Source organism: Cephus cinctus, unplaced genomic scaffold (assembly GCF_000341935.2).
Source record: "Cephus cinctus unplaced genomic scaffold, Ccin1 Ccin1_scaffold0802, whole genome shotgun sequence".
Taxonomy (NCBI): domain Eukaryota; kingdom Metazoa; phylum Arthropoda; class Insecta; order Hymenoptera; family Cephidae; genus Cephus; species Cephus cinctus.
The window spans coordinates 105,256-122,582 of record NW_014333400.1 but is presented as its reverse complement, the minus strand read 5'-3'; the positions used below and the strand labels follow the sequence as shown (position 1 = coordinate 122,582).

The following is a 17,327-nucleotide window of genomic DNA, read 5'->3' as shown; positions in this document are numbered from 1 at the left end:
TATCTAGGAAACCATCAGAGTCATTGACAGTTAGGGCAGTACAGTTCCAACCTAATCTAACTAAGCCTGGCTATTTGCAATCTCATCACGGCAGTGATCTCCGGGTGGAAAATTTTTATTTATTTAAAACTCCATCCTCGATGAATTCATTCCAAGTGAGAGTTTCAAGAAACAAAAGCTTAATGAAATAAACAGTAGAACTTGTTCGTTTTTCAGAATTTGCCGAAATATATTGAATAAATGAATGTATGAAAAATTCTACATGTATCTCCCCTTGTTTCCTTTTCTTAAACCCTACTTTTTTTTCATTGAGTTTTTCTTTCTTGTGACTCGCACTTGGGATGAATTGAACGAGGTTGGAGTTTTAAATAAATACAAATTATCCACACGGAGATCACTGCCGTAATGGGCTTGTAACTGACTAGGCTTGGTTAGGTGACCTTAGACTAGCTTAGCACTGTATTACCCCAACATAGATAAATACAAATCTTTGACTATCGAGCGCATTCCCAGCGAATTCGGGATCGGAACAAGTTGTCCGGGACGAGATGTCGAGAGTTGACTTTATCGGGATGTCATGACGGATTTTTTTTTATATTATTTAATCATAACTTCTTAATTTTTGTATCATAAGAAATAATACGTACTTTTTCATACACACAGGAACGTACTATGTTTCATGTTATTTATATTTATCTTGTAAGAGAAGCATACCGACACATCAGTATGATTTTTTGTGATTGGGATTACCATTCACTATCTATTTATATTACGGGTAAGTATTTGCATATCATTTTCTTTAGTAATACTAAGCATGTAAAGTATATTCAGTATGCATTACATACAGTGCCTGGGTGTATACATGAATTTCGAAAATGATTAGAAAAATTGAGGCGACTGTATTCATAATTACCGCGAGGAAAATGGGAAGCATTCAGGCAGCCACGAAAAGAATGAATAGAGCCATGACCGTGTTTTATTACATCATTTTTTATTGTTACAAGAACGTAATACGCTGCTGCTGGACCTATCGGTAATTCTGTAATCATTAACAATACGAGAGTGTACATTTATACAAAATGTCGGTTTTCGTACGCAGGGTGAGCATTTTTTTTATTACAGTTCGGTGCTCATGATTGGCAGTCCTTGCTGAATTTCCAACGTGCGTAAAAAGCTCGAGCGACTGTACGTTTTTACATCTCATATGAAATCACCGCAGGATTTTGTTAAGGATGATTGATAAAAATATTCCAGTAAAATTCCGCGCGCTTACCACACGTCGCTCGAAACGATGTTCGTTGAAAAAAGCAGCTGGAAACGCAGGGAATTTAAACGAAATAGTCAGTTCCGCAAAAGCCTCTCGTTTCATCGAGAACTTCGAAATATCTGAATCGCAACGTTATTCTCATTTTAGTAAGAGAATATACGATTTAATATAATTATAATGGCAGGGCAGTGTGTATAGACGGCAATGCGACATTTTCATTTCAATTTTTTTTTTTTTTCGAAATTCCTTGTAACACTGTGTGAGAGGCTCGTCGTTAAAATGACCGCAATGAGACGAAAAGTATATATGAAAATGCACAAGGAAAAATAAAATAATGGGCAGGAAATGACTTATGAAAAATTATTTTCAGTAATTTGCTTCACCGATGAAATTCGAAAAATTCTACTAGTTACACATATTACACCGTTTAACTGCAATGATGCATCATATATTCTCTTCCGCCATCTTACTTTATTCGTATTACGCTTAATGATTAATGCGCGCTGATAGCAGGCAAACGGGGCTCGTGTCGTCACTCGCATTGATTTAATATTTACTTTCTTCTCACACGATACTCCTATATCAATAATCGCGTAGAAGGTGAAATCGTAAAATTTTACGGAATAGCCGATCGAGTTTGAGTTTAGGACTAGTTCGAAAGGTCGAAGGTCACAGAAAATCAGAAACGTCGTTCGGCTTCGTTTGACCGTCGATTGGACTCGATACAAACTACTTCTTATATCGTCACAGACATTCAAAGCCACACGCAGCTTAATTCATCAATTTCTTTTATCAAGTCATTATAATATATATCTTCATATATATATAATACATATATATTAATATATCTTGTATATCGCTTACGAAGTGTGCTCGATCTCTATACTTCTCTCTTATCATTTATTCATTTTCATACAGTTAAATCGTCGTCTTATATATTATATATAAATCGCATCTTGCTTCCGTTAATAATTAGATACTTTAAAATTCTATCACTTTTCTATATCATTCTTTGCTTCTTTTACGTTTTCCTTTCTCCCTATCCTTCATGAAACTCGGCCTCTCGCGCTGTCAGTTAATAATTATCGCTGTCTCTGCATTCCCTGTTTCGTTAATCTTTCACTAAAATGCTCAATGTAATATTTACAATGTCTATTTACAAAATTCATACCGTACTTGGAATGGCAAAAATACCTTCCATTGTTATCAATTGTTATCAAAATGATTATAAATGGTCTCGCGTGAAGATGCTAATCAACTTTGTCTCGATTCTTATTCCCTACGTACGTACGTACACGAATCACATATCTAAGCGTGTATTTCAGTGCACGTATAAATAAAAAGTATAGCAGAAAATATCGCCTAACAAAACTGGTGAAGCTGACAGAATGCACGTGCACAATAATACATATTTAGAAATCGGATCTCCGCGTGTACCCACATAGTTAATAGGACGCAAATAAAATTACAAAACTATTATAGTATAGATACAATATCATTTTCTGCCGGCATCTGTCTCTCGACTGATGTACTATCATAGCTGTCTTTCTTTTTTTTGCGCTCCGATCGTCTTGATATCTTGGCACAGCATAATATCAACAAGTAAAAGATATAATACACATTTTCCGTTCCTCTTCTTATTTTTCTTAAAATAGAATGTTGATGCGATTCGAAAAAGGAATTCTCGAAAGATTTAAATACATTTTTTTTTAGTTCTTTCTCTTTCCCCTTTCTTCCTTACAGACTCTCGCACTCGCGTTCTTACGGATTATATAAAATTGTAGAAACTTGGAAATCATTTTTCGGGTCTCATCGTAAGTTGACTTTTTTTTTCAATTTTCTTGCGAACAATCTCACTCGCATGAACTTAGCTCTTTTCTTTTAAGCTGCGTCTTCCCATCCCCTCTATACCGTCTAATTCTTGTTATATATCGGCGATTGATGTGACAGTAAAAAATTAAGCTACTAAATGCAAAATGGTAAAAATATTCTTAGTCTGCCTTTTGACACAGACCAGATAGGTACAGAACGGCCATCGTGAGTTTCGTTGTTAATCGCTTGCTTTTTCTTGCGATTGTACGCATCAGGAAATAATGGTCTGATAATCATGGAATAGATATATGTGTATATATATTTTTAAATTAAACAGAATTTCATCAGGATGGATTCGATATAATTGCCAAGACTTTGCGTGTCCCCGTTTCCTATTCTCGCTCATTTTCTTTGTTTTTAATGCTAGCTTAGCTTTAATTGGTCGTGACGATTCTGCACGAGAGTTATTTTTACTTAGTAATAGCTGTGGCAGATTCGCGAGTATACAGTAATAAGTGGTCAGGGAAATACAAAAAAAAATTATTAAATCTTGACTGATATCTTCTTCGCTCGTTATTTTATGAATTTTTCAAAATCACGTATCACATGAATGTTAAACATGCAAATAATGAAAAAATAAAAATCCTACTAAGAAAACAGCTTCTCGAAGGTGACGATCATTAGCGTTCGAGGACTCGATACTGATTTAACACTGTTAGGTATTTACAATATATGCTACAGGAGACATAATACGCCAAATGGTTACTTCACATAGACCGTGTCGGTTGATTGAATGAAAAATATTACAGATACTTTTTATTAAAGTTTTAGTCATGATAGTGGGAGAGTGTCTAATACAACACACATATCCTTATTAAAAAATCAAATTGACTGTTTGATTGAATTCTCACTAGAAATTGTATGGTTTAGATATTAATTTTATTATAGCAAGATGCTATTCGCCCGTCTTACGCATTATGAAAAACACCGAATTTCCTTTTGTTTCTACATTTACTTTTTTCTCTTCTACAACTTCGCTGCTTTTCAGTAAGAAATTCTATCAAACGAAACGTTAATGGAATAATTGGTACCTACGTGTTCTGATAATAGGTAAATCTTCTGAATAACGTATTTACATACATATATTCGTTAGTAGTAAAAATAATAAAAAATCATTACGTAATGATAGTCATAATTATAATAACAATTGTCATCCCTTTCCCGACTCGCAAACCGTGTGATACTATACGCGTTGATTTCAGCAAAACACTTGTGTGCACCACATCACAAACAATATTCTCTTGACTAGATCTCTAAGATGCACGTCTACACGTGCCTACAGATAATTTAACATTAAACTGTACTTTTTTTTTCTAACATACGCCAATTTCGTTCTTCTCGTTTACTACTCGTAATTTTATATATGTATATTATACATATAAGGTTTTCCAGGACTATTGCATCAACTGACGTTGACTTCTCATCTATCAGAGTTTTGTCGTACAAACCAATTTCAGGTTATGCAATGGTTCTGAGTGACTCTGTACAAGTATCTTATAAGGTTGTTCAGAATATATTAACTACCTGAAGTTTATGCTTCTATTTGATTCTTCCTATGGTATAGATAACTTCAGGTTGCATATTTTCCACGAATAAGTCATATTCATTAGTAATATAATAATAGTCTATATAGTTCTACTTGACAGAGCTCTGTTTTAACATTTCCTTCTTTGCAGAACAATTGACCAGGTTTAATGCTCACCTTCTTGTCTTTACTTTCTTACGTGAATTTAACGTGTCAATTTTGATGTTGCAGAAATCATGTCGCAACTAATCTACATAAATTTCTCATTTGCGTCTTTCGATTCGTTCGTAACTAGTAAAACATCTATGTTAATTTGATACTAATTATAATATATCATTTTTTTTCCATTATGAATAACCTGTAGTGTGTGTGTTTGCACAGTAATAATAATAATTGTAATAATAATTATGTGTTTGTGTATGTATATGGATAACGGACATGAGTGTGCTTACTATGTACCCAGGATTATCACGCATATACAGTCTTATGAAACACGCGTGATGACATTTAGTTATTTTCTTTTCTGATTAGTTCGCCTTAATTTACATTTTAGTTATCATTCCTTTCGCACTTTTTCCTGTAGTAATCGTATCGTACATGTATATTTGTAATGAATTTATTTATATGTTTTTATATACTCGTTGACAATTATGCGATTTTTATATTTGTTAAGATGATATATTATACAAATGTCCGATGATAAGGAGGGATTGATTGATTAAATCGTTCTTGTACACGCCTAATGAGAAGAATTCGAAATATGTTTTTCGATTTCCTTCTTTTCTTTTTATCCATTCGACTATCGTTTGTTCGGCTCTCTTACTTTATCACGTCTTTTACCCATTTGTTTTAATCCTGTCTAATAATTTACTCGCCTTCATTAGTCTTAATGCTTATCTTTTATCGTAGATAATCTTATTTTGCCTAATTAGCACAATCAAACACACTAGTGACGCACTGGCAAGGAACATCATTTTTGTATTCCCTTATGATGTTGGTGAAACTTAATTATGTCATAGATCTTGAAAAACTAAGTGACACGTTTTGTTTTTAACTGCTAGGAAAACAGGTTTAAGGGGTGAAATCACCCTCTAAAGTTGAGCATGTCATAGAGTGCAATGCTGTTTCAGATAACAAGCTTTTCCATAATCATCGATAAGAATATCGTTACTGATAAAAGTGTAGTCCCGCAGTAACGGTTATTGCCCATTTACTGGTAGCATATAACTAAAAACTGTATTTAATTAATGAAAGGAAATTATTAATCTACAAGAAATAGAAAGTATTTTCCTAATTATTAATGAAATACGTCCAATACATAAAATAACAATCCATGTAAGATGATTAAAGATATTTAAATTTTTAAAACACAAAAAGAAAGGTAAATTCGAGCAGGCAGTTTACCTCTTTAAAGATCGGTAATAGATGGTTCAAGTACAAAATCTTGAATTTGCACTTCACAGAACTATTTTGAATTAATGTAGACTTTTGAATTGTGAGAAAAAAGATTCTGTATGAAAGTCAATGTATTTATATGTAAGAGGTAAAAGTTTACTCTCCTAAACTCGGTTTCCTATAATAAATATGCAATTATAAATACCTCAAATGTAATTTTACTTTCCTTTTTAAATATCGACAGCGTTTCATTTATATCGCTTGATACATTTTTTATACAGGGTGAAAAACAGAAAAATGCAGGAGCTGATCACCCCCGCAACATACTCTTTTTTTAAATTCAATGCGAATATTTCATTGCTTCTCGTGACAACTATTTTAGTTTTTGTTTCACTAAAATTGGTCGATTTCTTCTAGGTGAAATTGCATTATCACCCTTCGACATGCACGACTTTGAAGACTAATTTCATCCCTTAAAAGCATTTTTCCGCAGATAAAAAAATCTACGTCTCCTAATTTTTCAAGCTCTACAATACATATAGTTTAGTCTCACAAAAATTGGAAGGGGACGCCACAGTGATGTTCCTTCGAAGTTCTAAGACGCATTTTCGCACAATCAGCCTTTTTTTTTTCTTCATCCTGCTCTACTAATTTCTAGAGCATTTTCACTCTCTAATATTTATAATAGCAAGAGTTATATTTTTTTTCAGTCTTCAAAAGCACCTCCCATCGTTCGCGAGTAATAATGTCCAACGTATGTCACACATATGCCATGCGTTTCTATGAATATTTCGCATAATAAATGTCGCGATGGAAAGTATAAAGAGTCTGTTGAGAGCGCGGTGATTGTGTGCGAAATGATGAAAGTCGTTTAAAAGGCGTTGGAGAATGGATAAAGGAAACAATAACTTAAAACAATAGCCAATTATTGCGAAGTTCGATGCACAACTTTTCTTTCCTTTTCTTTTCAATGGCGATCGGCAGTGGATTTTGATTTTTCTTTTTCATTCCCCTTTAAACGCAGCAATAGCGAAAAGTGACGAAGTTTTATTCCCTTTTTCGTGCATTCTTTCCTTCCGGTTTTGGATATTTTGTGATAAGATGATAATAAAAACAATTATCCGGCTAATGAATGTTCTAAAAATTTCAAGAACGCGCTGAGCGTGTTCGATGATTTCTTTTGTAAATAAAAATACTTTACATGCGATTGCTGCAAGGAATGTCACGCAACCTGTGCGGCAATGCGTATTTCTGTGTATAAAATTTAAAAAAATTTCATTCCTTCGTTCTCGGTTTCTTCCCGGTTTTTTAAAAATTATTATTATGTTCTATTATTTTAGAATCGTAAAACAAGTCGTCAATTTTTCGACTGTCCCATCACTATATGGGATTCGTATTTTTTCTATTTCGCAGAATTACGAATTATTCAATGAAATTATCATTCCCACAGTACTATACGCTTCCTCTTGGAGAATATTTCACAGCACGTTCAAACGTAGGATTCGCACAGCAGTCATTCATCGTGTATACTATGGTATAGTATAGTGTAAGATCCCTATTTACATAATTTAACATCTAATGGTTAAAATTACAAATTTATCAGCTAACTCTTTGGCAACTAGTGCATTTGGATGGTCCGTACGATTATTTACAATAATATGGGAGAGGAGTTTCATGGTGTCGACTATGAATCTCAGTGATTTTTCCCGTAAAGGAATTATCAAGAAGTGGCTTGTAAATATGATTGTTTTTACCTTCTAAATTCGCAGATTCGTCGCTTTCGCACCAAGAACTTACAAACAAATAAAATAGAAAGTTACAAAAAAAAAAAATCCATCCACAAATATCTCCAGGAATTCATCATTGGAACACTTTCACTACTATATGATCCATCAATAGGCTGCACACTTGAAATGCATTTTTAACTTTTTTTACTCATTTGTTATTAATTGGTACCATGGTTCAAACGTAAACCAAATACCAAATCGCACATAACGTGGATTATAGCAATAATCTATCACCAATTCTTTCCAAAGAATTCCTAATGTAAGTTCAATCGGTCTTTCAAAGAGGTCCAGAATGTTGGGTAGCTTGAACTTTGTAACAGAGAAACGACCTGGATCATTGAGGCGCGATCGCATAAGTTGCCTCCTTACCTTCTGGTGGAATTCTCATATTTCCATTGGTCACATAACCGTTAGTATCGATGGTTACATGACTACCGGCGTGAATCGGATAACCGGTATTGCGTATCGGATTAACGCCACCAGATGGCAGCATGTGTTCAGTTCTTGTTATGCGATTTCCTGTAGTGGTGGCACCAGTCCTATCCAGATGGACGGTCATTGAATAGTCAGGCTCGTAATCGGTACCCAATTCTACTGTTGCATATTCCCTCATTCCTGGAGATTTTATCGCGAAATCCATTGGTACTTGTTCTGTTGTTTGAATCGAATTCGTCTCGTTCATGGTGTTCACGTGACCGTTAGTCATTGAGTACAAATCTGGTTCCGTTCGTGTTTTAGGTGACAGCAGCGATTCCAGACATTGATATACGAGTATATAGTCCTCCTGTAATTCAGTAATTTATTATGAATAGTTCATTAATGGTTCAGATGTTATTACTGGATTTATTCTCCTACTCTATGAATTACTGATATGGCTTTATTAATGACATACCTTTGATCGAAATATGCCAGGCCTCTTCATATATAATAATTTAGCGAACATATATATATCTACACTTTGCTCGAATTCCAATTGTTTATTCAATGTTGTTAAAAGAACGAATAGACCTGCTTCTATTCCGCCGAACCTGTAAAAGGTTTTAACAGTTTTTAATTTCATTGTCTAGAATTTTGTCGATTGGTTTCTCGAATATAAAGCCTACCTATCCATTACGACTATTGGACCATTTTGATAGTCTCTATGGAAGTCCTGTATCACGTTGACAAATACTTTTGGATTGTTATTGTGTGGCCAGGGTCTTTCCTGATTCAATGGTCCCTGCACAATTCTGGCACTGAGCTCATAATCATCTTGCAGAGATCTGACTGCTACTTCGCGGAGAACAATTCCGCTTACGGTTTCCTTGACTCCGCACAAACGAACGCGGAACGTATCCGACTCTAAATCCTTTCCCTCGGTGGGCCAAAATTCTGGATACTCCTGAAATAATGTAATTTCCTATTTATTGACATTATTCCATGTATCAAACTACTTGTCATTGTATACAATTTCTATGGGACTTACTTTATCGCATTGGGTTAGCATGACTATCGTTTGGGCATTATGATCCCACATCATCTGCCAGAATTCCATTATAGTATTCTCCATTGGATGTTGAGTAAGAATGAATTCTCTGTTACGTTGAAATCCTTGATAGACAAAGTAAAAATATGTATCATTGCATTATATTATTAAAATGTTTATCATGGCTACGATTGTATATTATAGATTGAAACACAGGAAAAAACATACCGGAAAACCATGTAGCATTTATGTAGTCGCTGCCATCGATGCCAGGCTTTGGCGTAAGATGCACTCTAGCATTTTCAATTGGCACTATTTCTATATTGCGATTCTTTGCGACATTACAAGGTTTCGTGGAAGATACCAAGTGAAAGTCTTTAGGTTTCCAGGAAGTGACAAGCTATTTTGAGAAACAGGAGGATCAACCGCAATGTCGTTATAGTAATTAATACTTCATTTTTCTGCTTAGAAATAAAAAAAAATGTATTTACCTTATACTGGGCCTCGAGATTATTCCAAGGATCAGTCTTGTTGTTAGATGGGCATAACATATCCTGAATATGCTGCATCAAACGGCTGGACTCGATATTAGTCTCTCCACTTTCAATAGCTTCTTGCAGAGCATCATGAATGAATATGTACTGTTCCTCAGTTTGCACCAAAAAATTCCTCTGCGTACGAATGTGTTTTAGAAAGCCGAAAACATTGATCTCGCCTTTACTTTTGGCTTGCTTTAGCATGGCGTCAATCGCTATATAAGTTCCAGTACGTCCGACGCCAGCACTGTCAAAGAAAATGAATCGATCCAGTCAACTAAGAAGATTCAAATTCCATTACAGCAGTTCAATCAATTCCCGACGGTATCACCGAAACGATTCCATTTATAAGATTCCATTGATAAGATAATTAATTCTATTGGGTATTATTTATACTCGAGGTCAACTGATGTGAATATATCAATCTTAAAATATCCCACCTGCAGTGAACTATTATCGGTCCAGCATCCGGTCCATTAGCGTTTGATGATTTTCGAATGAAACTCAGAACTGGAAGTGGATGATCTGGCACACCATGATCTGGCCAACTCGTATAATGATATTGTAATACTGTACGCTCTCCCATGTTAGTGCCATTTTTCTTCTTCTTGATCTGCTTGAAATTGTAACATTATCTTTAAGTCGTTCTCAGAGAGATTAATTTATTATTTCTTATTCTTGAAGTCGATCATCCATTTCTAACGCGACATTCTTTCTTATTTAGATAAATACCTTTAGATGGCGGATGTGCAAAGTTCGTACGGTATAAGTGGCCATTATATCCTCCCTCATTAAAGTTACTTGAATGTGACCATAGGTTTCGGTCCCTTCCTTTGGCCAGTACATGTCGCATTTTTTCTAAAAATATTAAAATAAAACTCAAATACTTATTTAAATCATTTCACTTGAGAATCAATCTTGTATGTTCATTATGAATAAGAATACTTCATCTGAACTTACACGACCGCGTTCGACCAAATTAGTTATCATGACAATTATGGAAACACGTTGCTCCCAAACCATTCGCCAGAAACCGTCGAATGTTGGTGGCAGGGGTCCTTGAGTCCCAATGTAAGCTCTGGCTCTTTGCCAACCATCGATATAATTTGCGTTTACGTAATCCTGACCTTTTTTAGGTGGACCTCCTCCACATGATAAAAGTTGTACCCTCGTGTGATCGTCTGACAAATAATAAATTAGTTTTATAATCATATCGCCAGTGCAGATGTCAGATATTAACTACATACAATTCTAAAACACAACGTTACTAAGAATATATTATTCTCACTTATAATTTTTAGCATGGCAGAAACTTCTTAGGCGTGACTATGTAAGATTATGTAACAGTTTTATTTTCTTTAATGCGACGAAGATTAATCAAATGAAGGAAATCCTTTTTTTGTAAAACTTTTCATATAAAGAAGGGGGGTAGAAGTGACTAAACAGAGCTATGATGGAAAATTTGAAAATTACGAATTCGTCCTTGAATTTCTATGAGCGACATTATGAATGCAAGGTGACTCGCACTTGACTGTAAATTACATATTAACGTTAACCGTCAGTGTGTAGTATACATATTTACTAATGTTTTTTATGTATTATTGTACGCTGTTCAGAACGGGCAAGATGATGCACGCTGATTCATCACAAGTGTTATTGACAGACAGTCAATGACAAAACACTAAAATTACTCGACTTTAGTTACATGTTTCTCAGAAATCAATGTGACATCTTTATGTAAAAAAAAAGTAAAGACATTACACCTACGAGTGAAGCAGTTGCACATAAGTAAAACGATTTTTGTTCTAAATTACAAAAGTCACATAAGACCAACGCTAAGTCTGGTAATAATATTAAGTTGCAAACAAAAGATAGAGACATCCATATAATGAAACAAGAAATGTGTCTGATTATCTGGATTTTGGATTTCAGTTTCATTTACTCACAAGCAAGTATATTTTGATAGCGATTCTTCAACTTGTTTTCAGCGGACTCCGAGTTTTCAACTGTATAATCACCAGTTTCAGACTGGATTAGTTCGTATTCCTTGGAGAAGCCTATGTCCCCGTCGGCATGCAATGCCGCAACATGTTGTGCGAAATGCTGCACAGCCACAGCTGTTCTCTCACCATCCTGTTCACTGTTTTCCCAATCCTGCAAGGTTGGTACATTGCGCGGCGGATAATCCAGATAGTAGTAAGCGGTGTGGAAGCACTTTCTGAAAATGGGCCTGAAGCACGGCCTTATAAGTACACATAATGGATATACATTCAAGATTAAACTAAATGGCTATTGATAACTCTAAAACTAACAAGTGGCCAGTGTATTTAACGGTAACAATAGAAAGAAAAAAACGAACTGCGTATACGGAATAGCTAATAGCCATTTCTCAATAAATGAGCAAATGGATTTACTAATTACATTGCGGATTTGACACTGATTATTAGATAGATCCCCCAGTTTTCATTATCGGGATAGTCACAACACACCTAACTCATAAAATTCTCTTACGGTAAGTAACGTTGCACTACCCCAAAGACACCATGCGATTCTAATCGAAAATCATTGTCAAAATTCATGACTGATTATTTCCACGGTACACATGTGCCGTTTGAGACGTCGTGCGTAGCATGAACTAGAAACGAATCTCCTCCACGACTAAGCGACGAGTCAAGTATATAAAATATTATTCTGTGTTATCACGCCGATAACGAGGCGTGATAAGAGAAGGCCCCGGTTAAGGAATATCGTACTATACACGTTCGTAGTTGTCTGCTGGCCATATGTTTTATATTGTTGTCGTCTTCAATAACATTAGTCAAATTAAGATTTTCAGGTTGTGTACATAACATTCGCGATTGTAAATATTACGTCTTACGTATGTAATCGCTTATGAAACACTTTCAATTGGGATTTTTTGGTTTGTTTCTTTATTTTCTCTGTCAAATCTTTACTGCCAAATCTCACCTCCATAATACGAAGGATGCTATAGCCAGCATTACTGCAAAGCACGCGCACACCATACCGGCTATTACACCAGCACTGAATTCTTTGCTGCTTCTTCGCATTAACGGTGGAATCTTGTCGCAATTTGGTGCCACAAGTACTTTTCGGGGCACAGTAGGCTCACCCTGAATAATTAGGCTGCTATCGATTGTACTCCTCGTAGCAGCTTGTAAAGTGATTTCATACATGGTGTTCATGGTGAGATTCTCTATAGGTATCTGTAAATCGAACAAAGAAATTATAAAGAATGTCGACATTTTTCACCAAATTACTCAGATCTTCACTTGTTTTATATCTACTTTAAGTACTCACTTCAATCTCGAGCTGCCTTTTGTCGGTTGTTATTTCGACATTTTTATATTCGTTGGAACTTTCGCTTCGATAATTGATATAATAATAATCGATGGTATTCCAGAAAACGCCAGGACGTGCCCATTTTAAATAAATTGCATTCTGCGACTGGCAGGTAAGATTCAAAATGGTGGGTGCGCTCGGACCGGCTACATCAGTCTTATGAATAATGTGATCCGATGGTTCACCTTCGTTCTTCCAAGTGAAAGCTTTCACCCATATATTGTATTCCTGGAAGGGTTCTAGAAGAAAATAAATAATAGGTATTAGATCCGTATAAAATTAATGTTATACAAATTTCATGCATTTTTTTCACCATCAATGATTCTCTGCTATTAAACTCATTGAACTCTATGTTATACTCACTCAGATCACTTAGACTGAATCTAATGAAGGGTGTGCCCGGTTCGTAGATCTTGTGCGTTTTAACGTCGGTATAATTGGAATGCATGTAGTAGACTCTGTAACCATGTATCTCGCCGTTGACTTTCTCGGGCTTCAACCATGACAATTCGATGGTGGAGGAGGTGACACCGTGAACCGTGAGATTCAGAGGTTTGGTCGGTACTGCAATCAATCCAATAACAAGAAAGTAGATTAAACATTAGAAAACGTTATGAAAAAGTTATAGATTAAAATTTCGCGTCGCAATAAGCTGCCATAAATTCATGAAAACTTACGAGGGTAATAAAATTCTTTTTTAAGGGATCGCGAATAAACTAAGAGATTTTACTAAAATTACAGAAATATTTTTACATCTTATACATTGCATGTAAATAAAAAATTAGACAAACATATTGAAAAATTACGGAGACCAAGCCTATTGAGTGAAGGTCCATTTTTTTCGACGGAGACAAACGGATGACATGCATATCGCGGAACCAGTAGTCAGATAAAAAATGTAAGATATGCATTATCTTTCGCATGACTGCAGTTTCCCGGTAAGCCATCGAAATTAACTTGTCAAAAAAACTGGTCAAAAAGATTGGTAAAAGAGGGCTTCAAGTTTGAGCACAAGTACTCGCAAACTCATGTCAACGTTTGAAACTGTAACTTCTAAAATTGTCAATATTTCCTGATGCAATCAGGCTTAAAACACCTTTAAAAAACGTGGCCACAAAATTATGTAAAAAAGATAATTTTTTTGGAGGGTAAATACACTGTTAAGAGATCTTAGAGTTCGAAAATTATCGCATAGAAATACATCGTTAGGCGGGAGTTTTCGAGTTGAATTTTTTGTCTTTTTTCTCTTATCTACCAGAAGCACAACCTCTCAAGCAACTTGAGACGTGAAAACTACAAGGAGATTTTCTCGAGGATGATCTTTCGTGGTTATACGTAGAGGGCGGAGTCTTCGCAAGCTCTGACGCAGGTAGAGATTTCCGTGTATAATAGCGTCGCTAAGGATTGGAGGTAGAAGCTTCTGGCGAGTAGAAAAGTGGAGGTGAGGTCAAAGTGTGAATACTTAATATCCTCTCTCAAGTGACACCGCAGACTCCTCCAGTGACAAAAAGCTCGGAATAGCACAGCCCCGCGCGTCCTCAGACTTAAAGCTGCTCGACGACGCAGCTTCATCCATACTGCGTCAAAGAAAAAACGCTCGACACAGGTATCTTTCTTCTTCGTTCCCCAACGCGCTTTCTTTCTTTTAATAACGATTCAAAAGTTGCGCCTAAGCAAATATTGTTCGCCAAACAGTTTAATGGGTAACAATGAAACGACCGCAGGATATTGCGAATTACTTTAGCCTATCGGTGCAATCATCGTTTTCGAAATATCGTGGTTATTTACAACAGGCCGGAAATGTTCCGTTGCATCGCAAGCATTAATTGTCAATTGTGTAATTATTTAATGCAAATGCACGATGATCTTTATCATTGATATGAAGAATTGCAAAGTGGAGACTGGCAAATTATTTAATTAAAAATATGTATTTTCTCGTTTTACATTCTTCATTCTCAATTCATTGATTTATTGGTTTACCTTATTAAATTTTTCGTAGTTTGGTAATACAATATCTGTAAAAATATGTATTATTCTTGTGCTAGTCTGGCCAAGTCTTCAGGTTCCTTCTAATGGTCTACACCATTAAACCAGGATCCAAACCGTTAAGAGCACAAGGAAGACTGTGCGATCCCACCAGTCTATTTCACGTGGACGTCGGCATCATTGACAGGAGAGGCAGCAGGTGCATCCTAATGAGTCTGGCTTTTTTTTCTTGCGTTACATAGGTCCACTCTGACTCGAAGTGAGTTACAATACGAATTGTTTCAGAGTATATTCATGTTTAGTATAACCTTTCTGAACCTTTAGAGGATTATTATGATTATCAAAAAAAAAAAAAATAATATGCTCTTCTAAGTTACAACCTATAAAATTGTTTTGAAACTCTTTCGGATACACCTTTTATGTATTCTCATGAGTTTTCTCCGGGCCAGTCCTTGTTCGCAATGTAATTTCAAAACATAAAAGGTTTTTACAAGGAAGGACTTCCAAAGAAGAGAACAATTTTGCTATTTAAAAAAGCGAAATGGCGCCTGCTCTTCTTCTCATTGCCATAATGGTCACGTATTATCCTTCATAAAGGTCTGATATAATTTGTAGCTACGACGTGACGCATCGTTTGATTTAGCATTGGCAAAAGACCGTATGTTATTGTATCGCTGGAAGGATAGACAATTTTTTGAACCATATGCACAAGTTTACTGTAGAATATATATTTTTCTAATTGTGTACAAGGATGTAGAGAAACTTGATATTTCTAGTTTGCCCTGTGTCGAATGGAAAGGAAATGGAACGCGACAGACTCGATCAGGAATCGCGTAACGTTCCTTATTGCGTAACGCAGCTATACCTGTGCGTATGTGTAAATGAAATCACGCGCACCACGGAGTATGTCACGCCTTGTTTGAAAATCTCATTAGACGCAATGTGGACACGTGGGTGGAATCCTGCATTTGTAAGACGCGAACGCGACTCCATGCATCACGAGAATTAATGTAATATATTGGCCAATCGAGTTTTACGAGTTGAGATGAATTCACGGCTGCTAACGTCGTCGATCGATACTAAAATAGAGCATTGCCTATAATGGGAAAAATAGTAATTCTTCACTTTGGAGAAAGTGCTTTAAGTTTCTGCAGTGCCGTAACGGTTCTCTCGAATGAAGCAAACATTTGTACTATACGATTTGACTATTTAAAACTCGGTCTCAAAATACTTTTCATCCGGAGAAAGCGTTAATAATTTTAAGATCCTTTCCGTAGACGAATTCCAAAATCAATTCTTTATACAAACGATTTTTAACACTCGCTCCGTACCGAATGATTATTTTTGTCAATACAGTTTCTAACGGTAACGATTATTCGAAAATTAAAGATCGGAGGTTCGCGGTATCCTTATCTAAATTTTATTAAATCTATTATTCTAATTTAATTTAAAAAGATCAAAGAAAGAGTATAAATTGAAAAAAAAATGTTAAATACTTTTACCCCTTGAAAAAACACGTCGGACCTTAATGACCTATCTGTACGGTTTAAGGGTGCACAAAATAGTAATACGGAATAAGAGTTAATTATTTAGCCCAAAGGTGCGACTGTAAGGCTTTGTTAATGAGTAATTTAACGCACTGCTAATTGCTCATTATGCTCGATTTACTTTATCGACCTTTACCTTCAATGATTCCTACTGACACAGAGCATCGGCTTAACTCGCTGGTCATTAAACTTTCCAGACAAGTATTTTCTCTCTATGAATTTAGGAAGTATTCCTCGAAAACAAATAGCTCATTTTATTGTGAAACATTGACGAAACTTCGAGATTGATTGTATTTATTTTCCCATATCAAAGGTCCGAGCGAAAAGTCGACTTACAAATTCTTTGCTTGTATCGTGAGTAAAAATGACGTAATATCCAGAAAAAATACGATTTTTCTTGATACAAATGTCCATGCATCGTGAGCAATTAATTGATTCCTGAGTTACCTTGCGGAAAATCCTGTATCATCTCGAAGATATTATTGTTCATTTTTTTTAAATAAATATATGCGTGCTATTGCGCACAAATTGTTTTAGATAGTCCGCGTGATATTTTCCACTTTTTTTTTTTTCCATGAACACGTCAC

At 35.5% G+C, this 17,327-nt stretch overlaps 1 protein-coding gene across 10 annotated transcripts in view; it reads right to left on the bottom strand.

Annotated features, from left to right (window-relative positions):
* Positions 1-966: 966 nt before the first annotated feature.
* LOC107270534 (tyrosine-protein phosphatase 99A) overlaps positions 967-17,327 on the bottom strand; it is a 38,244-nt gene continuing 21,883 nt past the window's right edge. For 4 of the 10 annotated variants that reach the window (XM_025087900.1, XM_015745627.2, XM_015745628.2 and 1 more), the window contains 13 exons: positions 13,571-13,771; positions 13,166-13,446; positions 12,815-13,071; positions 11,794-12,089; positions 10,808-11,028; positions 10,580-10,705; positions 10,288-10,463; positions 9,803-10,094; positions 9,540-9,711; positions 9,312-9,436; positions 8,950-9,227; positions 8,739-8,874; positions 967-8,630 (listed from right to left, as the gene is read on the bottom strand). In XM_025087900.1, coding sequence (XP_024943668.1) covers positions 8,181-8,630; positions 8,739-8,874; positions 8,950-9,227; positions 9,312-9,436; positions 9,540-9,711; positions 9,803-10,094; positions 10,288-10,463; positions 10,580-10,705; positions 10,808-11,028; positions 11,794-12,089; positions 12,815-13,071; positions 13,166-13,446; positions 13,571-13,771 — 3,011 coding nt within the window. In that variant the 3' untranslated portion in view covers positions 967-8,180. Of the gene's footprint in view, positions 8,631-8,738; positions 8,875-8,949; positions 9,228-9,311; positions 9,437-9,539; positions 9,712-9,802; positions 10,095-10,287; positions 10,464-10,579; positions 10,706-10,807; positions 11,029-11,793; positions 12,090-12,814; positions 13,072-13,165; positions 13,447-13,570; positions 13,772-15,187; positions 15,208-17,327 lie in introns of those variants that run through there. The other 6 variants (XM_025087901.1, XM_025087899.1, XM_015745623.2 and 3 more) reach the window with 6 other exon arrangements.